General features: G+C 44.4%; 1 protein-coding gene and 1 long non-coding RNA gene across 3 annotated transcripts in view; one reads left to right on the forward strand and one right to left on the reverse strand.

Moving 5' to 3' along the window:
• The window catches only part of LOC106781152 (uncharacterized), a 57181-nt gene that overhangs the window by 22746 nt on the left and 10244 nt on the right, over positions 1 to 24191 (forward strand). The window contains exons 5-6 of one of the 2 annotated variants that reach the window (XR_011425971.1): positions 8073 to 8204; positions 22053 to 22179. This is a non-coding gene — a long non-coding RNA (uncharacterized lncRNA). Of the gene's footprint in view, positions 1 to 8072; positions 8205 to 11144; positions 11755 to 22052; positions 22180 to 24191 lie in introns of those variants that run through there. The other variant, XR_011425972.1, reaches the window with a different exon arrangement.
• LOC138917775 (uncharacterized protein C2orf78-like) lies at positions 13675 to 18850 on the reverse strand. The gene is made up of 3 exons (XM_070235936.1): positions 18802 to 18850; positions 16582 to 17343; positions 13675 to 15712 (listed from the first exon to the last, which is right to left on the reverse strand). Exons 1-3 carry the CDS (start codon positions 18848 to 18850, stop codon positions 13842 to 13844), a joined length of 2682 nt encoding a protein of 893 aa, XP_070092037.1. The 3' UTR covers positions 13675 to 13841.

A 24191-nucleotide genomic window follows, 5' to 3' on the forward strand; every position in this document is an offset into this window, starting at 1 on the left:
CATTCAGCATGGAAGAAGAGATAGAGTTTGCCAAACAAGCAAAAATTAAAGGAGTTTATCACCAAGAAACCAGTTCTACAAGAAGTGCTAAAGGACCTTATTTAAGTGAGAAAGAGAAGACCACAATAGGAATAAGAAAATTATCCCCAAAAAAGGCAATGAAATCATTGGTAAAGGCAAAAATACAGTAAAAGTAGCAGAGCAGCCACCTATGAAGATAATACAAAGGTCAAGAGACAAAAGTACTAAAATTACCTATTTCAATGATAACAAGGTAATGGATACACACAAAATAAGATGTTAGATATGATATCAAAAAGAAAATGGGGGAGGAGGGGAATAAAAGAGTAGAGCTTTTAGAAAGAAGTCAAACTAAAGAGGCCTTCAACTCAATATAGATTGCTATATACCTAGATTATTATATATGAACCTCATGGTAATCACCAACCAGAAGCCTATAATAAATACACAAATAATTAAGAGAAAGGAACCCAAACATAATATTAAAGACAGCCATGAAACCACAAGGGAAGAGAGCAAGAGAAAAAGAAAGGAACAGAGAAGAACTACTAAAACACCCAGAAAAAAAGTAAAAAAGTGGTAATAAGTACATATTTATCAATAGCTGCTTTAAATGTCAATGGACTAAATGTTCCAATCGAAAGGCATAGGATGGCCAATTAGATAAAATAGTAAGACTGAGACATATGCTGTACATCAGAGAGACACACTTCAGACCCTCGCAAACTGAAAGTAAAAGGATGGAAAGAGATACTCCATGCAAATGGCAGAGAAAATAAAGCTGGGATAGCAATACTTGTATCAGACAAAATAGACTTTGAAACAAAAACTGTAATGAGACAAAAAAGGGCACTACGTAATGATAAAGGAAACAATCCGACAAGAGGATATAAGACTTGTAAATACCTGTGCACCCAACATAGCAGCACCTAAGTATATAAAGCAATTATTAACAGACATAAAAGGAGAAATAGACAGTGACAGAATAATAGTAGGGGACGTTAACACTCCACTTACACCAAAGGATAGATCATCCAAACAGAAGATCAATAAGGAAATGTTGGTCTTAAAAAACACATTAGACTAGGTGCACTTAATAGATATATATAGAACATTTGATCCCAAAACCGCAGAATACACGTTCTTTTCAAATGCACGTGGAATGCTCTCCAGGATAGATCACATATTAGGCCACAAAACAAGTCTCAACAAATTTAAGAAGATTGAAATAATACCAAGCATCTTCTCTGACCACAAAGGTATGAAACTAGAGATCAACTACAGGAAGAAAATCAGAAAAGCCACTAATTTGTCAAGATTAACCCTAATGCTACTGAGCAACAGTTGGGTCAATGAATAAATCAAAGGAAAAATCAAAAATACCTGGAGACAAATGAAAGTGAAAATACGACACGCCAAGACCTATGGGATACAGCAAAAGCAGTTCTAAGAGAGAAATTGATAGCAATTCAGGCCTACCTCAACAAACAAGAAAATTCCCAAATAAACCATCTAATGGTGCGCCAAAAGGGCCTGGAAAGAGAAGAACAAACAAAGCCCAAATCAGTAGAAGGAAGCAAATAATAAAAATCAGGGCAGAAATAAATGAAATAGAGACTAAAAGAACCATAGAAAAAAATCAGTGAAACCAAGAACTGGTTCTTTGAAAAGATAAAATTGGCAAACTTTTAGCTAGACTCACCAAAAAAACCAAAGAAGTCTCAAATAAATACAATTAGAAATGAAAAAGGAGACATCACAATGGACACCTCAGAAATACAAATGATCATAAGAGAATACTATGAAAAGCGACACACCAACAAATTAGATAATCTAGGAGAAATGAATAAATTCTTAGACTCATACAACCTGCCAAAACTGAATCAAGAAGAAATCGAGAATTTGAATAGACCAATCACCGGTAAGGAGACGGAAACAATGGTCAAAACCCTCCCCAAAAATAAAAGTCTGGGACCAGATGGCTTCCCTGGTGAATTCTACCAAGCATTCGAAGAAGACTTAATACTTATCCTCAAACTTCCAAAAAATTGAAGAGGAGAGGAAGCTTCCTGAGAAGCCAACATTACCCTGAAACCAAAACCAGACATGGACAACAACAAAAAAAGGAAATTACAGGCCAACATCACTGATGAACGTTGATTCAAAAATTCTCAACAAAATATTAGCAAATTGAATACAACAATACATTAAAAAGATCATACACCATAATCAAGTAGGATGTATTTCAGGGATACAGGGATGGTTCAACATCTGCAAATCAATCATCGTGATACACCACGTTAACAAAATGAAGAAGAAAAATCACATGACCATCACAATAGACTCAGAGAAAGCATTTGACAGGATACGGCATCCATTTATGATAAAAACTGTGAATAAAAAGAAAGTACCTGAACATAATACAGGCCATTTATGACAAACCCACAGCAAATATCATTCTCAATGGAGAAAAACTGAATGCTATCCCTCTAAAAACAGGAAGCAGACAGGGATGCCCACTTTCACCACTCTTATTTAACATAGTATTGGAAGTCTTAGCCAGAGCAATCAGGCAAGAAAAAGAAACAAAAGGGATCCAAATTGGAAAAGAAGAAGTGAAATTGTCACTATTTGCAGATGACATGATTTTATATATAGAACAACCTAAAGAATTCAGTAAAAAACTTTTAGAAACAATAAATGAATATGGTCAAGTTGTATGATACAAAATCAACATACAAAAAATCCATTGTGTTGCTATACACTAACAGTGAAGTAGCAGAAGGAGAAATTAAGAATACCATCCCATCTACAACTGCAACAAAAAGAGTAAAGTATCTAGGAATAAGCTTAACCAAAGTGAAAGATCTGTACACTGAAAACTATAAAACCTTGCTGAAAGAAATTGAAGAAGACACAAAGAAATGGAAAGATATTCCGTGCTCTTGGACTTGAAGAATTAACATAGTTAAAATGTCCATACTTCCTAAGGCAGTCTACATTTTCCATGCAATCCCTATCAAAGTTCCAGCGACATTTTTCACAGAAATAGAACAAAGAATCCTAATATTTATATGGAACAACAAAAGACCCCGAATAGCCAAAGGAATCCTGAGAAAAAAGAACAAAGTTGGAGGTGGCACACTCCCTGATTTCAAAATATACTAAAAAACTATAGTAACCAAAACAGCATGGTACTGGCACAAAAACAGACACACAGGTCAATGGAACAGAATCGAGAGCCCAGAAAGAAACCCACACATCTATGGACAGCTAATTTTTGACAAGGGAGCCAAGAACATACAAAAGAGAAAAGAAAGTCTCTTCAATAAGTGGTGTCGGGAGAACTGAACGGCCACATGCGAAAGAGTGAAAGTAGACCATTATCTTACACCATGCACAAACATTAACTCAAAATAGATTGACTTGAATGTAAGCCCTGGAACCATTAAACTTCTAGAAGAAAACATAGGCAGTACACCCTTTGACATCGGTCTTAGCAGGATGTTTTCAAGTACCTTGTCTGACTGGGCAAGGGAAACAATAGAAAAAATAAACAAATGGGACTACATCAAACTAAAAGCCTTCTGCGCAGCAAAGGAAACCATCAACAAAACGTAAAGGGAACCTAACAATTGGGAGAACATATTTGCAAATCATATATCTGATAAGGAGTTAATATCCAAAATATACAAAGAACTCGTACGTCTCAACAACAGAAAAACTAACAACCCAATTGAAAAATGGGCAAAAGATCTGAATAGACGTTTCTCCAAAGAAGATATACAGATGGCCAACAGGCACATGGGAAGATGCTCAACATCATTAACTATCAGGGAAATGCAAATCAAAACTCCGATGAGGTGTCACCTCACTCCGGTCAGAATGGCTGTAATGAACAAGACAGGAAACAATAAGTGTTGGAGAGGACGTGGAGAGAAGGGAACCCTCCTACACTGCTGGTGGGAGTGCAAACTGCTGCAGCCACTGGGGAAAACAGTATGGAGATTCCTCAAAATCTTAAGAATAGATCTACCATATGATTCAGCTGTTCTACTTCTGAGTATTTGTCCAAAGAACGTGAAACACAAATGCATAAAGATACATGCACCCCTATGTTCATCGGAGCATCATTCACAGTAGCCAAGACTTGGAAGCAACCTAGGTGCCCATCAAGGGATGAATGGATAAATGAAGATTGGTATGTATACACAATAGAGTACTACTCAGCCATAAGAAATGATGAAATCCGGCCATTTGTGACAACGTGAGTGGACCTTGAGGGTATTATGCTAAGTGAAATAAGTCAGAGGGAGAAAGTCAAAACCCGTATGATCTCATTCATAAGTAGAAGATAAAACAATGAAAAACAAACACAGAGAAACAGAGATTGGATTGGTGGTTACCAGAGGGGGAAAGGGGAGGGAGAAGTGGGTAATTAGGCATACATGTGTGGTGATAGATCGTAATTAGCCTTTGGGTGGCTCGATTCATGATGTAATCTACACAGAAAGCAAAATATATAATGATGTATACCAGTAACTTGTATAGTGTTACAAACCAATGTTACCGCAATAAAATAATAATAATAATAATAAAACAATTACAGTCAGCATGGGAGTGGTGATGAACCTTAGCATTCGGGACTGGGCTGGGTTATCAGGGATACAGAAGGGCTGGCCATCTGTGTCTTAGACCTTGTTTGTGGAGACGTTTGCTCTGTTTTGTTGCCTTGTATCTGTTTTGAAGATGGGAAAGAAGGAAAAAGGGGAGAACAGGTGGTTACTAGGTGGGGTTGAAGAAGGGGAGCAGCAGGATGCCAAGCAGAGCAGAGGGGACCCACTGTGTGGGCTGTGAATTCCACTTTCAAGGAGCCTCATTCTACACAGGGAGACAGGCTAATGTCAAATTTGGCTCACAAAAAGTGTGTTACTAGGTGGAAAGAGTGTCTCCCAGTTGGACACCAGATGCTGGGGACTCATTTCATTGCTTTCAAAGTTCTTTTGAAAAGATAAGCAAAGGTTGATTTAGCATTCTTTCAGAAATCTGAATTCACTGTGTAGAGCTGTATCCTCAACCCTGTCTCACTCCGTTTCCCCTTTTTATAGCAGATACTTTGTAATATCCTCTTTACTCTCCTGAAGTGAAATTCTTAGATATATACAACCTGCTTCCATATTTAAGTTTAAGAAAAAAAGTCAATGCCGTGCTCTGACTATAATATAAAGGATAAGTAAAATAAAGTAATTTAGAATAGAGTAAGAAGTATTTACATTTCCATATGTCAATGCTTGGGCATGACTTTGCTGAAAATAAAGAAATCGTCAGTTATTTGCGCCATGAATGCCAAAGCTGCCCGTGCTCACTGATCTGGGTGGGTATGTTGCCTAGTGGCAGGAGTTTCAATGGTTGTGAGCTGTGCTTAGTAGATTTCCAAAGAAAACAAAGTACAGTCTTCACTAGGATGACAAGGTGACTGCTGTCCCGGACATTCAATGTCCGTGAAAACTGCGAAGAAACCCTTTGTGTTTACGTGTGAAATGGAGTCAAGTTCTAAGGCTTAGATACTTTTGAACAGTTTTTACACCTCTATGGATGTTGACTAGCACGTTCAAAAGTCACCCAGGTGTGAGACCCTGTTGTGGGGATGTTTTGAATTTGGCAAGATGTCTGGTATCCGTGACCCTCACCCACTAAACGCCAGTAAGACGCCCTCACTCCCGTCATCACAACCAAAAAAATGCCCTGGATCAGCAAGGTCAGGCTTTCAGTATGGAAACTGAAAAATTGTGTTTCTCTTTTAACTAAAAAAGGGAATATGTGGGGAAAGCATTTGACCGACTTAAAAAAGGTGAGAAGAGATTCCATGTCTCGTTACCCTGCCCGGCACAGTGTGGATTAGTGTCAGGAAGAGCCCACTTTGACTGTATTGGGAATTTATTTAATTTGTGTCTCATAGGTCAGGGTTTCTTTCTTCTTCACCTACTCTGTCAATTCTTCTGCATCTCTGAACTTAAACGTTAGTGATTTCATAGATAAACAAATGGTTCTGATTCACATCCAGCAACACCAAGCTTAGTGTTTGACACATCGTAGCTACTTCCCAGTCGTTGTTGAATGAGTGAACTGACGGCCCACCCCCAGCGCCACAGGCATTGGCGGTGCCTGTGAATTTCCTCCTCCTCTCCGCGATTGTCCTCACTCCTCGGTCCCTGCTCCACGGTCTCTCCAAGGGGATCCTGAGGTTCCCCCCGGTCCCTGCTTAGCCCCTTTTCTGCAAGGACATCAGCAGGGAGAAGCAGGAAGACTCTTCAGTCTCCTTTCCTCCACACAGCCAACATCTTTCCTGTGTGACGTGGTTATAGGAAGCCTCCTCTAGTTCTGTGTGCACAAGGTGTTCTCTTCAGTGTTGGGACTGTTTAAGGCGCCATCAAGGGGATTGCGAAGCTGTAGGGCCACTCCCAGTGCAGTCCCTGTTCACGCAGTAGAGGTAGGGAGATGAATGACCCCTGCGTGGCAGTGGAATGGGACAAGGTGTCCTGGGTGTTTGAGGGAAGTCACCCAAGGCAAAGCTGCCTCAGTACCTGGCAGTCGAGTGTCAGGCACAGTGGACTGTCAAGTGGCAAATGATGTGTCACAGAAATACCACAGCAGAAATGCCTAGGAATGGAAAGGAGGGGGAAATGACAACAGACAGGGTTAATCAAGGAAGGCTTCCTAAGGGGTTTGTGACTAAATGAGTTACCTCAGGTTGGCTGTTGTTCAGATAGCTGGAGATGGTCATGATCCTCCAGCTCCAAGTCTGGAAGAAACTGACAGGAGAGATTGTACGCCTTGTTGTAATTAATACAGTCTTCAAACCTTTCGCAGTGTTCTGTAGAAGACTCAGCATCGTAGATCTGTCAAATCTGCCTAAGTTAATTTGTAAATTTAACATCATCTCATATCATCTGATTCTAAAGCTCGTATAGCAAAAGAAACTTACATCACCAGGAAAATTCTGAAAAGGAAGAAGGTAGAAAAGGGTTGCCTAGCCCTACCAAATGTTAAGCCATACTAGAAGTGTTGCTGGAGCACAGGGGATTTTTCGGGTGGTGAAGCTAATCTGTCTGATACTCTAGGGGTAAATACATGTCATTGTACATTGGCCAAAGCCCATAGATTATACAACACAGAGTGACCCGTGATGTGAGCTATGGACTTTGATAATGATGTGTCAATGTTGCTTCATTGATTACAACAAATGGAGCACACTGGTATGGCATGGTGATGGTGGGAAAGGCTGTGTAGGGTGAAGGAGAGATGGTTAAAGTGAGAACTCTTTACTTTCTGCTCCGTTTTACTATGAAGCTAAAACTGCTCTACAAATGAGTCTATTAGTTTTTTACTTTTAATTTTTTTTGTGAGGAAGACTGGCCCTGAGCTAACGTCTCTGCCAGTCTTCCTCTGTTTTGTGTGGGATGCTGCCACAGTGCGGCTTGATGAGCGGTGCTGGGTCCACACCCTGGATCCCAAACTGCAAACCCCGGGCCACCGAAGTAGAGCTGGTGAACTTAAGCACTACGCCACCAGGCCGACCACCTCTGTCAGTTTTTTAAAAGATGCGTTGCTGGCCCTTGAGTAACCACAGATCAGTGGAACAGAGTACATAAATAAGATAAATACATAAAAGAATATTTAGCACTAAGAGCCATCCTTCATTTATTTAGATATTCTAGGAGTATTTATAAGTGCCTACTCATAGGCACTCCGCTTGGAGCTGGAGGTACAGTGGTGGACAACACTGATGTGGTCCCTGCCTTCTGGGAGTTTACAGTCTGGTTAGGTACCCCCGTGACACAAATACAGAAATAAATCTCTAGAAGTGAGCTTATTTTCTTCCGTCTAATCTCTGGGGGAAAAGATTGTAATCTAGCTTGTAACTTCCAGAAGAGTGGAAACTTTCCTCTGAATCGCACTGTATGTTAGCATCATAGGGCTTGAATGAATGACGATATAAGAAAGGATTTGAAGCACACATTTGCTGTTTCTTATTTCATTCTCTCTGACAGAGTTTGGAAAAGAATCTTGTTGTAGAAGAATGTTGTTACCCCTTGGATGTTTCCAGCAAAATCTGAGAGCAGAGTGAAGAACTTGGACTGATTATTGATGTAACACACACTCCCCACTAATACAAACCAGAGGTAAATGGAACCCTTAATTGAAAGGAAGCGTCTTCATTCTTATGGTATAATAAGCATAGTAATTCAGTAGTTGTAATCCTGGCCTTCTCTCATGGGTAGTATTTCAAAAAGGGAACCAAGTGCTTTCCTTAATTACGCTTTTCTAATTGCTACCTGAAAAAGAGAGTAAAGATGTGAATTGAAATATAATATTTGGCAATAACCTCTGTATGTGCTTAAGAAATTCTATGAACTTCCATGTTCTATGTATATTTATAAAGTATATATTATAAAAAATACATACATATATTTTTGCTGAGGAAAGATTTCTCCCTGAGATAACATACGTTGCCGCGCTTCCTCTTCTTTTGCTTGAGGAAGATGAGCCCCGAGCTAACATCTGTGCCAGTCTTCGTCTGTTTTGTATGTGGGTCAGTGCTACAGCATGGCTGATGAGTGGTGTGGGTCCGTGCCTTAGATCTGAATTCGTGAACTGAGGCCACCGAAGCAGAGCCCACTAAGCTTAACCACTACGCCACGGGGACGGCCCCCCTGTTCTATATTTTCAAAGTAAAGTGAACTTCTAGTAAGAACAGTAGTAGCCTAAAGAAAAGAATGGAGTATCCATGGTATCTTCAGTACTTATTTTGGGCAGTTGTGAGAGCACGTGTAAGTATCTTGATAGAAGACAGTTCTCTAAGTTTTATGCTTTCGTTTCCTAATATCTTTGGATATAATAGAGAAACACATATGTTCTGTTGGCCTGTGTGGCATTATCAGTGGGAAAGAATTATCCTTTTTCTAGGCAGTTCCACAGCCTTCGGAAACAATAACACCTAATGTCTGTAAACATTTGTACAGGCCTACCTCACAGATATCACAGGTTCTGTTCCAGGTCACTGAATAAAGTGAATATCGCAATAAAGCGAGTCAGACTAATGATTTGGTTTCCCAGTGCATGTAGAAGTTATGTTTACATGATACCATAGTCTGTTAAGTTTGCGATAGTATTATATCTAAAGGGACATCATACATAGCTGAAGTAAATAATACCTTATTGCTTAAAAATATGAACCATCATCTGAGCCTTCAGCAAGTTGTAATCGTGTCGCTGATGGAGGGTCTCATAAGAAATGCAGCGTCTGTGAAGCACGGTAGAGCGAAGCACAGTACAGTGAGGTAGGCCTGTACAGCAGCTGCCATTTAAAAAGTGCGTGCACACACGTTAAGTCAGTGAATCCGCACAGCAGGCCTTTGCTGATGAAGTGGGAGTGGTACTAACGTCCCCTCCTGAGTGCTTCCTCTGCGCTGAGCCCGGAGCATAGACGGTGACAGTGACTCACTTCACAGATGGTGAGACTGAGGCCCAGAAAAGGAAGAATTGAAACTTGAACTCAGGTATTCCTTATGTTTTTTTTTTTTTTACTGTAGTAAAACGTACGTAAGCAATGTTTATCATTTTAACCATTCATAAGTGTACAATTCAGTGGCATTAAGTGCACTCATGATGTTGTGCAGCTGTCACCACTGCCTGTAACCAAGCGGTTTTCATCATCCTCAAGCAAAGCTCTGTCACCATGAAAAACTAACAGCCCCATTTCCCCTCCCCCAGCCCCTGGTGACCTCTATTCTACTTCACGTCTCCGTGAATTTGCCTGTTCTAGGTGCCTCATGTTAGCGGAATCCGACATATTTTTCCTTCGGTATCTGGCTTATTTCACTGAACATAATGTTTTCTAGGTTCATCCATGTTGCAGCATGTAACAAAATGTTATTCCTTCTTAGGGCTGAATAGCATTCCATTGTGTGTACATACCACATTTTGTGTATCCATTCGTCTGTTGATGGACACTTGGGTTGTTTCTACCTTTTGGCCCTTATGCATCATGCTGCTGTGAGCAAGGTGTACAAACATTTGTTCAAATCCCTGCTTTGAATTCTTCTGGATGTATAGGTGGGAGTAGAGATGTTGGATCGTGTAGAAGTTCTACGTTTAACCTTTGAGAAAGCGCCAAAAAGTCTTCTACAGTGTCGTCCTGTTTTAACAATTAACACAAATTTTAAGCATTTGCAGGAGCAGACATAATGGTGTGGTGTTCATGGACCAGCCATGAACTCCTTCAGCTTGAATATTTATCAGCTGATGGCTGTCGTGTCTCCTCTCTACCCCTCCCTGTTTCGCCCTATTCCATAGTTTTTTAAGCAGATCCCCAATATCATATACTTTCACCTGTTCATCTTTGATATATACATTTAAAATGTCAGACTTTTGTTCCTTAATATCCTGGTTTATTATTAAATATCCAGTCAGCGCTCAAATTCGCAGTTGTCTCCTAAATGTCATAGAAATTGTTTTGAAGAGTTTGAGTTAGGTCTAAGTTAGGGCCACACTTGGCGTTTGATTGTTAGGTCTCGGATGTCTGATTTAATCTATGGGTTCTCCTTCCATGTCTCTCTCCACTTTCTTTGTCTTTGTTTCTCTTTTTCTCAATAACTTAGCTTTTTGAAGATACCAGGTAGTTTGTCCTATCTGAAGATGACATTACAAATAATACAAGAGTGAATGAACACAATGGATAATGTCTTAAGAGAAAGAAGAGAAGGAGGAAAGTTTAAAAATTCTATAAGAAGAGAAAATGAATTCTAGAGAAATGCCAAATATTAGAGATAAGCAAAAAAGTCAGGCCAACTCTGAAAATAGTAATTCCAACACATGTAAGAATTTGGTGTAGCATAAAAATGATATTTCAAATCAGTGGACGCATTAGTGAGTAAACTGTGATACTTCCACGTTGGAGTGTAAATCACCTCTCTGGAAGGATCCGCAGCGTGGCAAAAGTAAATGTGTCTAAGGGAGGAGGGAAATGGGTGGCCGGGGAACTTGGGGAGAAGGGTGAATTTCCATTGAATCCCCTTTTGTACCTTTCTCACGTTCTCTCCTGTGAATCTATTACCTCTGAGGTCTGCCTGCCTGAGTTGAAACCCCAGCTGCCCCAGTTGCTGCCTCTTCACCTTGGGCCAGTTCTTGACACTCTCCAAGCCTGTCTCCTTATGGGCGAAATGGGGTGAGTGACTTCGTGGTGCTTCGTGACACAATATAAGCTCTCATTAAATGTAAATGACCAGCAGAAACAACACAAATGTCCATGAACTGAGGAAAGCATAAACAAGTGTGGTGGCTCCATTATGCAGTCATACAAAGGAATGAAAGACTGACACACACTACAACGTGGATGGACGTTGAAAAACCTTCTGCTAAGTGAAAGAAGCCAGACACAAAGGTCACGTATTGTGGTATATTTCAGATGTGTGAAATGTCCAGAAAAGGCAAGTCCGTAAAGATAGAAAGCAGATGAGTGGTTGCCGGGTCTGGAGAGAGGAGGGAGTGAGGAGCAGCCTCTAATGGTTAAGAGGGTTTCTTTTAGGGGTGATGAAAATGTGATGGGTTTGATAATGCTGGTGGTTGCCTGAGCTTGTGAATGTACTAAATGCCACTGAATTTAGAGTTTCAAAAGGTGAGTTTTCTGGCATGTGAATTATATCTCAATAAAAATAATTTTAGAAATGTAAATTACCAATTTTCCCACGGTAATTATTTACTGTTCACATCACTCCCCTCCAACCACTGCATTCCCTTGTATGCCTCCTGTCCCCCACGCTTCCCCTGCTCAGCCGCTCCAGGTGCCCCACAAGACTTCCCAGGGAGTGACTCTGGACCCTTGGGCACACAAGTCCTGTGCGGGTGGAGCCGCGACCCAGTGCACAGGCACACCCACCACTCTCCCGCAGTGTGACGGACGCTTCCGGCAGGTTTTTCTCATGTGGTTTGGAGGACACTGATGTTGAGAAAAGGTGGCGACAGGCCAGGTGGATTCAGGAGGACCTGGCAGGTCTCTCACGTCAATACTTATGAACAGACGCTTTTCTGAGGCAAATAAACGAGTGGGCAGCAGGCTCATGAAAAGGCATGAAACATGACTAATTTTTAGGAAAGGGCATTCAAAACCAAAATCAGCTACCACCTCCCGCCCGTCAGAAGGGCTATTATTAGAAAAACAAGAAATAGCAAGTGTTGGAAGCGTGTGGAGCAAAGGGAACCCTCATATAGTGCAGGTCAGAATGTAAATTGGTACAGCCACTATGGAACAGAGAATGCAGATTCCTGAAAAAATTAAAAATAAAACTACCATATGACCCAGCTATTCCACTTGTGGGTGTTTATCGAAAGGACGTGGAAACACTAATTGGCAAAGATAGATGCGCCCGTATGTTGGTTGCATCATTATTCACAATAGCCAAGACTTGGAAACAACCTCCTAAGGGCCCACTGAGAGATGAATGGATAAAGAAGATGTGGTATATATACAATGGAATCCTACTCAGTTATCAAAAGCATGAAATCTTGCCATTTGCAACAACATGAGTGAACCCTGAGGGTGTCACGCTAAGTGAAATGGGTCAGATGGAGAAAGACGTATACCTAATACTTCACTCATATGTGGAAGATAAACAAACACATAGATACCAGAGGGGATAGCGGGGGAGGAGGAGGAAAGGGGTAAGGGGCAGATGTGTAGGATGATGTATGGCAATTGGACCTTGGGTGGGAAAACGACATAGTCTGTACAGAGGGGAAATAGAATGAAGTACATCTAAAAAAAAGTTTAGGCCCCGCTCCAGAAGTTTGATCTCATCCACCAGTAACGTCTGGATGCTGTGCTCTGAAAGCCAGCTTGGTCGCCAACAGGCGTTAGCAAATACTGAGCACTGCTGGCATGCAGGTCTCAAGTTGAGGCCTTGCTCCTCCGCGGGCAGTGTGACTGCAGCCCACTGCGGAACGTCAGTAGTAAAGCGGCTCAGTGACCCTGGCCTTGCGTGTGGTTGCAAAGGTTAACTGAAGTAGTGGGCTCGTGGGCCTGGTGCACAGAAGTTGAGGAAATTTCTCTGCCTGCCCTGTCCTGCTCCAGCAGCTCCCATGGGGAGGCTCCTGTTATCAGCTGCCCCCAAGGTAACTCAGCCCTGGCCATTCATCCCGTAGATTCCCCTTTGATTTATACTGACCGTCCCCAGCCGTAGTCATCCATGGATGAAGTGACCCAAGCCTTTTGGAAGGTGTCCTGAATCTCTTGTTTTCCAAAACACCGATGTGGTGGTCGTGAGCCATAAGACCAGCCTCCCTGAGAGACTTTTTACATTTCTCCTGGTCAACCTAGACTCATCGGCTGCCGTCGTCAACTCTATTCCAATTTTACTCTTTTAACGCTCCCCTCAGGCCCTGCTTCTGACTTCTGTCATTCACGACTCCTGCTTCTTTTTATAAAGCCCTAAAATCTCTCCCCTTTTGGCCTCCCCAGCCCTGCACCCAATTATGGCCTCTTTCGTCAGTTCGTCTCCCTTTTCCCTCATTCTCCTGTCCAACTTCACTTTTTTTTTCTCCTGAAGAATTGGGTTCCCTCCCACCCCCATCACAGAAAAAACACAGTTAACAGCATTTCCAAACACAGAAGGCTTCTTTATTCCTCATCTATTCATTCTAGTACTTTATTTACTGTCTTACTAAGTTTTTAAATAATCAAAACGAATAAGAGAAATCTATCTATCTATCTATCTCTGGAAAAACAACTGGTCCCCAAAGGGGCACCAAGAGCCCTAGCAGCCTTATATCGCGTAGCCGTAGTATCGAGAAATTTCCATTTCTTTTTCCCTCTCAGTGAAAAACTGCACTTTCCCCCGAGAGGTGTACTTGGCAGCCTTCTCACGCTCCTGTTGAGCCTGCCTCTTCATGGCCTCCCGCTCTGGCCTCTGTTCCTGTGTGATGGGCTCTGACATCACTGGCCCTGGAATGTCGGGTTTCCTCCATGGAATTGGTTGCCTGCTGAAATCCTCCAGTAGATACTGGGCGGGAGGCTTGGGCGGAGCCTGGAGCGTGGGCACAGCAGGGGCAACGGGCTCCTGCTGGAGAGAAGTGCAAGACGCTGTTGTGTAGGGTGCAGGCCTTGAAGCAGGACACTGAGGGACGCTAGGCCGGGTGGGGTTGGTCCAACCTGGTCGAGCGGGGTTGGTGGAAATTGGCCGAGCTGGTCTGGCAGGACCTGTCAAAGATGCAGGAGCTGGGTGGCTGGAATTGACTGCAGTTGGTTGAGCTGAGTTGGTGGAAGCAGGCCGGGCAGGGTCTGCCACAGCAGGCCGATGTGAGGCCAGAGCCTGTGGCCTCCGAGGAACAGGTCGAGCTGGAGGCTTGTCCACGGACAGAAAAGGCAAAGGTACCAACCTGACCTTCCCAGGAGGTGGCAGCTCGTCCCGGGATGGAGGTGGACACTCCTTTTCAGCACTGCTCTCTGCTTTCTGGGCTTTGACTTGAGTTTCCTCAGGACACTGACCCTCCAGTGGTTTATCCAGCCACGGTTTGATAGCTGGGCAGGGCTGGGGGTGTTTGGGGTTGCTGGAGGTTCCCAGGGCCCGGGACGAAGAGGGCCCGGTGTTCTTCTCACTCTTCCTCCCCAGAGCATGAAACACCTGCACCGACTCCAACATGTGCCGGCCGAGGCTGGTTCGAGGCCGCCTAAAGGTTTCTTGGCTCAGCTCGGGCTGATTCTTCCTCCGCTTCATCTTGGGCATCATTGGCTTCTCTTCCACCCTGACTTCAGTCCCTGACTGCCGACTCTCTCCGGCTTTCTTGGGGTTGTTTCCTCTGGTCCTCTTGGTCCTTTCCTGCCCATGGCTCTTAGTTGTACTGATCCTGCTGGGTGCAGCTTTCTGAGGTTTGCTGTTGGAGTGCTCGGCCTCGTTCTCAGGAGCCCTGTCTCCCCCTGACAGGCACTCCGGGTCCTTTGGCTGGATTTTGGCCTTGGGAGCACCATCGAGAGGCTCAGAGGCCTGATGTTTGTTCTTCCTGGTGTACTCGGAGGCAGCCTTTCTGCCACTTATCTTTTGCTGCAGCTGGATGGACTCGATGGCTCCTGTGTCTTTGGCTTGGCTCAGCTCGGGGCCTTGGGGTTGATCAAGGTCTTTCAAGGGGTCGAATAGTTGGGGAAGGTGACCATCCTCCATCAGTGTAGCGATGTCTGCAAAGCCACCGCTAGCCTCGGTCCCGTTGTCCAGTGTCCCTTGGCCCTCAAGACTCAGGCTACCCTTTCCCAGATCAGCGTTTTCGGAAGCAGGGTGGTCCTCTGGTCCGAGGGGATCGATGCAGGCCAGGAGCTGGAGAATATCAGGAATTTCTAAAGGCTGTAGTAGAGGCTCTTGGTTTTGTATTGGGATCTGGTCGGGATCCAGGGGCTTTGCAAGTTTGGTGTTAAACTCATCCCAGTTCTTTGGGTTTGGAGACAGTGCCAGGAGGTCACTGTTAGACGTCTTGTCTGGAGCTGTCAGTGACACGTCCCCAAGCTCAGCTGGTGGGTCACTCTGCAGCATCTGGGTATTTCTGCTACTGCAGGATTTGGGGAATTCTGGAGCTTGCTGTAGGTAAATTTTCTGGCTTGGCGGTTGCAGCCCCAGGGAAGTCTCCATCCCCAGGGACGTTTCCACCACTACAAAGGAAGCAAGGATGAAGTGAGTCCTCGGTGGGTGAGGTGTTCCCCCCTAGACACCAGTGCAGCAACCACGTCCCTTCCCCCGATGGGCAAGGCGTTTCTCCTGGCTCTTAAGGATCATGGACAGTGCCCTGTGCTAGGAGGTAAGAGGCGAGTGTTCTGGTTCTTACTGGTGATCATTGGATGTCATTGTCCCTTGGCTTTCTTTCTATTTCATAGGGTTGTCATAGGAGCAATAAAAAGTAAAAGAGAGTTTTATACTATGAGACATTTCACAAGTCCTAACATTCTCCTATAGAGTCTTTTTGATGCTGTCCATTTTCCCGGGAGAATGAGAACACGTCACACTGTGGACGAGGAGAGGGAGCGGAGCTCTTTCCGATGGAATATATGAGCAAGGACAGATTCCTAGCCTGCTGAATTTTGACAGCGTCTCGGGACAGAAGGGCTTATTCCTGGTATGAGTGAACAAAGTGAGGGAAAGTTTGCGTGTCTCTATCATAGTGATAGTTCTGACAGGCCTTCCCAGGAGACTAACCCCGTAAATCGGCAGAGGGAGTCCATTTGTATGTGGTGGAGTAGGGCACTTAGCAGCTGGGGTAGTGAGAGATATGGGGTCCCTTGGTGTGCTCTTGGGGTTCTCAGCCATGTAGCATAGATGAGCATTACAGTGTCCCCCCTGCCCCCCTGTATGAGGTGTTCTTATGTCGAGTCTGAAATGGGGAGCACTGAGCGAGGGTAGTGTTCACTCATGTCTCAGGACTTCAGTTCTACCTGTCTGTGGCCTCACCGCTTCCCGGCTGCAGATTTGACCCTGATTTTGGATGCAGACCTCCTTTCTCTGCCTTCTTGCTGTTTGTACTCACCTTGAAATCTGGTTTGTGGGATGGCTGGAGCAGACGCAGCGTAGTAGACCCCAGAGGTGGAGGCTGGTGGAAGGCCATGTGTGGGCTGAATCTCCTTTAGTACCAACACCATTTCTGGTTGAGGAGCAGAGGCCCCGGCTCCTGTGTAGGACACAGAGCCGTAGGACTGCAGGCAGGGGCCAAGTTCTCCAGACAGCAGAGGCCCCAGTGTGCCGTGACCACAGTAGTACACCTGGCTTCCTTCCTGGTAGGGAAGTGACAGGCTGTGTCCCTGATTTGGAACCCGAGATGGTGTTCCCTGAACAAGGCTGGTGGAAAGAGATGGATACAGTGGGACCGGGTTATTGGCACCTGAAGTTCTGTCATACTGTGCTGCCATATACATGGAAGAAACCGCTGTGTCGTGGCCAGTGACAGTCAGAGTGCAGTCTCCGAGTGAAGAGGACTCCTGTGCAGTGCTTCCTGGGACACCCCACTCAAAGAGACCCGGATAGGAAGCAGCTGAGGTGGAGCTCTGGCTCTGGCCAGTCACTCCAGACAGCGTGGTTGTGCTAGAATGTTGGTAAAGGTAGGCGCTGCCCATGAGTGGCTGGGAAGAGGTGCCCGTGGCTGATGGCAGTAGCCATCCTGAACTGACGGCTGGAGCAGAGACTCTGGAGAAATTGCAGACACTTCCTGCTAGGGAAGCTGCATCGCTCAGCACAGGAAGAGAGAGCTGCAGGGAGTTTGGAGTTCCTAGTAAGGATGGATTCTGGAAATTTTCTGTAGGGAACAAGAGGGTGAAGAAAAACTCAGTGAGACTGATCAACTCTGACAATGTCTGAGGAGCAGCATCATCTCAAGGTTGCTGCATGAGGAAGCCTCTCATCCCAGTGCTCACTGAGACAGCAAACACCCACGCCTTTATGGTGGTTGCAAGGGCGGGAGGAGTTTGTTCCTTTCTGTGTAACTGCCTGTGCTCCCAGCTGCGGCAGAGATGTGCAGAAGCCCCACGTGGTGTGGGTCACACCTTGTTCTCTAGGCTGGAAGCCCCCTTCTCCCTGTCCATCCTTCCCTTGAGCCTCCCCTAGTCCTGACTCGTCTACTCTTTGCTAGCATTGAAGCACTTGAAACTAGAACGTCCTCAGAGATGCTCTGTTCTGACATTCTCCTGGTACGAGTGAGGAAACTGAGGCTCAGAGAGGTCAGCTGGAGTGGTCCGATTCTCCCATTATGGCAGCATCATCACCAGGTCACAGAGCCTAAGTCTCCTGACTTCTTGCCAGGACTCTGCTCTGACTGTTCCACTACCAGAACCCGGGAGAAGGAGACCTCCTAATAAGGTGTTTTCTTGGTCCCTTAGAAAACAGTGCAGCTGTTACCACTGTCTCTTCAGGGTCTGTTTGCTCGTACTGTTCACGTGCTGTTCCCTAGAGTTCACCCAGTAGTCAGTCCGGGTGGTAGGTGTAAAGGGTCACTCTTACCCTCTTCAAGCCTGGTTTCTGATCCTACCTCCACAGGATTGCCTGAGGGTGTGCATCCCAAGAAGTGCTTTTTGAAAGAAAACAGTAATTTAATCTCCCTGAGCTTCAGGTTACTCATCTGTAGTTACAATAACAACAGCAACAACAATAATAGTAATTCATACATGAATTCATATAGGACATATCTGTTATCTGGAGGAAGATATGATAAGTTCTGTGAAAAATCATGGAAAACATTTATCAAGGAAGTAAAAAGAACCATATAGATATTCATAAAAGCTGCGGTATGCAGCAAGCAACAAAGCAGAATCAGTTTTACTGATAGTTCTGTATCATATACGCTTTGTCATGAAAGTGAATATTGCCGGCTCCATTGTAGTGAATACTATTTACCAAAACCAGCCCGAGAAGAAGGTGATTTTGAATGAATTCCTAGCCAGTACGTGCAGACAGAGTAGATCAGTAAAAGTGGCCTAAAAGGCATCAAAATGCTATCAATGTGAATGTATAGCTGGCCACAATATAAGCAGACAGATATTTCAGTGAAAACTGGTACAAAGCAGAGAGCAACATCCTAAGTGTAAAGGAATTCCGTTGTTGTGCTCGTTCTTATTTCTCTGACCATGAGCCGCAAGGAACAGCTAGTAAGCCTAGAAATCCATACTTCAATTAGTATAACCACATAGATGCAGAAGAGAGTACTTAAAAGGTATCAGGAAGGTTTTTCTATTTATCCTAAAACCTCAATTATCATCACCTTCAAGATCCAGGAAGGGGTCATCCCCAAAGACTAAAACCACCGTCATCGCTAGAATCCAACTTTTAAAAATTTAATGTAGGAAAACCCGAAGGATGCCACAAAATTGTCTGAGATAAATGTGGAGTCAGAGATGGGGCACTTGAGTTTTGCTTTTTCTTCTCGGGCAGCTTAGATCTAGAAAGAGATGGTGGCCGTTTCTCAGTGCGCGCTCTATGTCAGGAAGAAAATGTTTATAAAGATGAAAAGCAGCCTTGACTTGGAACCTACGTATCACACACAGGAATTAATCCTTCTGATTCAAGTTAGAGGATATTATTTGTTAGAAACTTATGTTTTATTTTTAATGGGCAAAACCTCTACATAGTTAAAAAATGAGAATGAAGGGGCTGGCCCCGTGGCCGAGTGGTTAAGTTCGCGCGCTCCGCTGCAGGCGGGCCAGTGTTTCGTTGGTTGGAATCCTGGGCGCGGACATCACACTGCTCATGAAACCACGCTCAGGCAGCATCCCACATGCCACAACTAGAAGGACCCACAATGAAGAATATACAACTATGTACTGGGGGGCTTTGGGGAGAAAAAGGAAAAAAATAAAATCTTAAAAAAAAAATGAGAATTAAATAAAACACTAGAAATTCTGTTGCCTCCAGCCGTCTGGATAAGCACTTTATCAATTTCTGGATTATAGGAAGTGTCATTTCTAAAAGATCTCTGAAATGTTTATATTCAAACTCTCAGGTGCCGTCCGCGTTCAGAGAGGCAAGAGAAAAAAGCAAACAAGCGAGTCTGAGTCTGAGAAGCTGCTTTGCCTGGCGATGCCCTGTTCTGCCTCACTGGCCTTCCTCGGCTATGAATGTGAGCGTTTGCTGAAGTCAACTGTGCTTCGCCCTGCTCTGAGCACATTTCACTCTGTGCTCTTCCTGCTGCAATTGAAAATCTTTGGTTCCTTCAGCATGTCATGCCAAACCACGTCTTTTTCCTGGAGAGCTCCTCCTCGCTCTCCTCCTCATTCTTCTATTTTATCCTCCCTCTAGGTTCCTGTTGGCCTGTGCTGATGAAAACAATCCTCAACTTCCTGACCTTTGAAGACTAGTCGCCCTATAGCCCAGTACTCTCCATTGTCTCTTCCTACTTTTTTTTTTTTTCACCTCATTTAGGTAGATAACTCCAAACATGGGCATATTGCCTTTTGAACAGCACTAAATTTAAAATACTACAGTTGAAATTTCAGTGGAGGGAGACCATTACAGATGAAACCTTTGGGGATATACTGCTAACTTCCTGCATCACCTAGATTTCTCTCTGTTTCTGTGGAAACACCCTCAAGAAGTCTCTGATTTCATTTCTACCTGGGTGCCCTTTAAGATTCAATATTAGAAAAGAAAAGGAGCAGAAGGAACCACAGTTGTAATATCCTGATGTGAGAGATGAGAGAAAACAGAGTTTGTGAGAGAGTCAACGACTTGTCCAAAGTCCTACAGCTCATAAATGTCAAAGTCAAAACTTAAATTAGGTCCCCAGGTTTACTTCAATACTTTCCTCCCATTATTCTCTGCTACATTAGAATCTACTACCAAATTTAGGGGCAAAAATACATAACGGAACACTTAAAAAGTTAGTTTCCTTGCCTGACATGGCGAGAAAAGAAGAGGAAGCATCAACCGCAGATCCAAGAGATGAGGAGACGATACCAGAGGAAGTCTGAGTGGCTGCCGTCAAAGAGCGGTGTGTCCAGTATGAAGGTCACTGGTCACACTGGTCGCTTGCGATGATCCAAATTTATTTACAGACAACTCCATGGAAACCCCAAGATTCTAGCAGGTGGCAGTAGGTCTAGGGGGAGAATGATGTCACAGAGCAGGCAGTTCAAAGGTACGAGACAGCCAATAGGGCGGCCAGATTCCCCACAAGAAGATGGGATTGGGTGGAGGGAGTCGGGGGAGAGCTACAGCAGCACCTGCATGGCTGAGCTCTGGGGAGGTGACATCCTAGGAGCCACGTGTGCTAGTCTCTCTTCCCCAGGCTCTTATGTTAGGGAATCCTCTCAACGTTCCTTATAGATGTTCATTAATGTAATTAACTCATAGTTCTTTGTATTCTATGAATTATACTTTATAACATATATTGTACATTAGTAATTACATGTACAGTTAGTTAATATCCTTAGAGAGGAAGGAAAAGGACATCTAGGTTGACCTATTACCGTTGTTCTGAAATCCTACCAGGTGATCTAACGGTGAACTTACTGCAGGTTTTAAGGAGCAAAGGAAAGGATTGGCAGCTCCTTCTGTAACTTGGTGAAAGCGTAGGGTGAGGTTTGTTGAGTGCCCCTTGTGGGGAATGATGTGGTTCAAGGCTCTTCTCTTTGAGTTTCTTCTCCTTGAATCCTACCTTCCTTGGACTGGGCTGGGCCGGGTTGGACTTGCATCTCTCTGCTGCTCCCCTTTTCTTTCTTCTGCGTTATAGACCTTGTTTCTGGGACCAGCCTCGGCCTTGCATCTCCCCCTCCTGGATGTTACTTCCTTTCAATCCCAGCAGCAGAGGTCTTCTTTCCAGTGCCTGATGCTTCTGAAAATGGCGCCTGCCCATTAGAAGCAGATGCCAGAGAGCCAGGGACACAGCTGAGGGCAGAGCTCTTCTCTTCCAGCCTTGGGTTGCAATTCTTTTGCCCATAATTTGCTCCCTCTGGCTCCTTGGGCCACACAGGCCTCCTGCCATCCCGCGCTTTTATACATGAGAGGCATTCGGGGTCCTCCCCTTTCCTTCTCCTCTGAGTGTATCCAGTGTGGCAGTCGCTGTAGCCTCCTCCCTCTTGGAAACAGCCACTGTAGAACATTGGGCCTCTAGGGTTCTCTGTCGGCCATGGTTGTGCGCAAGGCTGAGCAACATGCAGAGGAGAATAGTGAGAGAAAGAGGAGGACATTCGTGGAGAATAGGGGAGAGGCAAGGTGAAAGGGACAGGAAAACAGCTGTCTGTGGATCTTTTGGCCTTGAGAAACAGGTGGAACATTTTGCCCTCATTTTGTATTAAGAGAACAGAAAATTCAGTATATAGCTTTTCAATTTGCTGGGTAGTCCTGCAACAGCCGCAGTTTCTGTCCACTAAAGAGAATAATCTTAAATCACTTTCTCTCACTTTGTTTTGTGTGATATTACATCATTTATGTTATTCATTGGTAATTGTGTAGAATATGGGTTGTTTTCAAATGCTCTGGGTCTTTCTCCGTGTTTCTCCTGGTTGTGTTTTTAAGGATCCAACGTTGGAAGACAGATCACATGCTGTTCTCCTGCTGATTGTTCATTGGGAAGCGTCACGAACTAACTTGACCTGAAGGGTTCTGTGGAGAAACTTACGAGGGGTCTGTGAGAAGCATTGTGGTGAGTTGCACGGTGCCCTCACGCCTAAGGAGCAGATGTGTGCAGTGCACCCGGCTGGCCTGGGAGCCTCTGCTTTTGTGCCCTGCTTAGTGCTCTTCTCTCTAACCACTCTGGTGACTGGGAGACAGTGGGCGAGGGCTGAGTTGCTGCTGATTTGTATGTGGAGTCAGCTGATTTGGGGAGGAAATCTGTGGATCTAGTCATTTTCCTTGGCGGCAAGCTTTTCGGATGCCTAGGTGGACCTATGTGGAGACTTTCATAGTTTAAATGAGTAGGAGGTGTGTGATCCAAGATGCCAGGATGCCCCAAGTAGATACCTGCTAGATGGGACCTCCAAAGACACACATTTCATTTATAGGAATATTTTTCCTGTTATGAAATGTTAATGTTTTGAGTGATGGTGGGGGCTGCTTACCCGAGGAGAAATTGTAAAGGGTATTGCAGTGTAGAGCTATGGCTGGGGCTCATGAAATCTTTGAAGGGTTTTGCCCCTCAGCTTCGTACCTCGGATAGCCTACTTCCATGATGTGAGGATGTAACGTGAGGCTAACAACAGATCCACAAGTGAGACTGGTCTCTCTCTTCTCTATGTCATGTGGAAATGAAGGGAATCCGGAGCTAACGCAGGTTAGGGTGGGCAGTATAAGTTTGTGGGAGCTGTGGTAAGACAAATTCTCGTAGCAGTAGAATGTTTACACGTGAAAATATTCACTTTCCACTTCCAGTCTGTTTAGGCAAACCCTTACTTGGGCCTTTCCTGCTTCCCAGTCTCTATAACCGCTTTCTTTCCATCATTCCAGGCATTTAACCGTAGCTTGCAGCCTCAGCATCGTGTTACCTCTAAAAGAATCTTAAATGAAACTTGAGGAACGTCAGAAGGTTGAGTCCAATGTTCTGGAACTTACACCAAGCCCTGCACTCACAGGAAGCCTTTCTTTATAGTTAGGGTACTGTCTCGTCCCATAGACCCGTTTCCTGCATTTTGTTGCCACGGGGATAACTGAGACTTGTCTTGGTGTAACACACCCTGTCCGTCTAGCCCTGAGGCTCTTCCTTACTCTCCCCGTTGTCCCTTTTTGATTCAATTAAGGACTGGCATCCCTCAGACTCCTCCATGTTCCCCGGGGCCCTGCCGGGTACTGGCAGATTTTGTTAGTGTCAACTACTTATCTGTTCGGTGCTCCAAATATGCCTTGCTCCTATATTTTCCATTCCAGTGTCCTGCATACCCATGGAGGCGTTCTTTTACTTCATGTTGGATTCATACCTCCAAAGACCTACACTTTACTGCTTCCCATACTTTCTAGAGACCTTGTTATGCTTAGGTCTAGATTTTCTTGCGTCATCTGAGCGTAGTCCCACCCCAGCTTGTGTCATTTAGCAAATGGGAAGTGCAAGACCAATATAGCCTTTCTAGGTTCTGATCAATTCATGTTACATTTTGTGTGGTCATGTCTATAGCTTTCTGTACCCTGTGTACTTTTAGGCCACTGCTCACCAATGGTGTATTTGTTTCCATAAACTCCAAAGGAATATGTATATTAAGATTGGCACCTGAGCTAACAACTGTTGCCAATCTCCTTTTTTTTTTTTCCTGCTTTTTCTCCCCGAATCCCGCCGGTACATAGTTGTATATTTTAGTTGTGGGTCCTTCTAGTTGTGGCATGTGGGATGCTGCTTCAACGTGGCCTGATGAGCAGTGCCACGTCCGCGCCCAGCATCCAAACCAGCAAAACCCTGGGCCGCCAAGCGGAGTTCACGAACTTAGCCACTCGGCCACGGGGCTGGCCCCAGGAATATTTTTTGATGTAACTTCAAAGTTGAAGGTGCCAAGTTGTAAGTTTGCAAACTCTGCTGTGCTAACTGATGTCGTTCTTTTTGCAAATATCAACTTACTAATGTGCACCTACTTGGAAATATGTAGAATATTCCTGAGTTGTAGATGCTTGTGGATTTCAACTTGGTTAGACTGTGACTATCCCAGAAATGTTAAAGCTAGTGATCGTTTTACC

The sequence above is a fragment of the Equus caballus genome, chromosome 15, assembly GCF_041296265.1.
Source record: "Equus caballus isolate H_3958 breed thoroughbred chromosome 15, TB-T2T, whole genome shotgun sequence".
Lineage (NCBI taxonomy): Eukaryota > Metazoa > Chordata > Mammalia > Perissodactyla > Equidae > Equus > Equus caballus.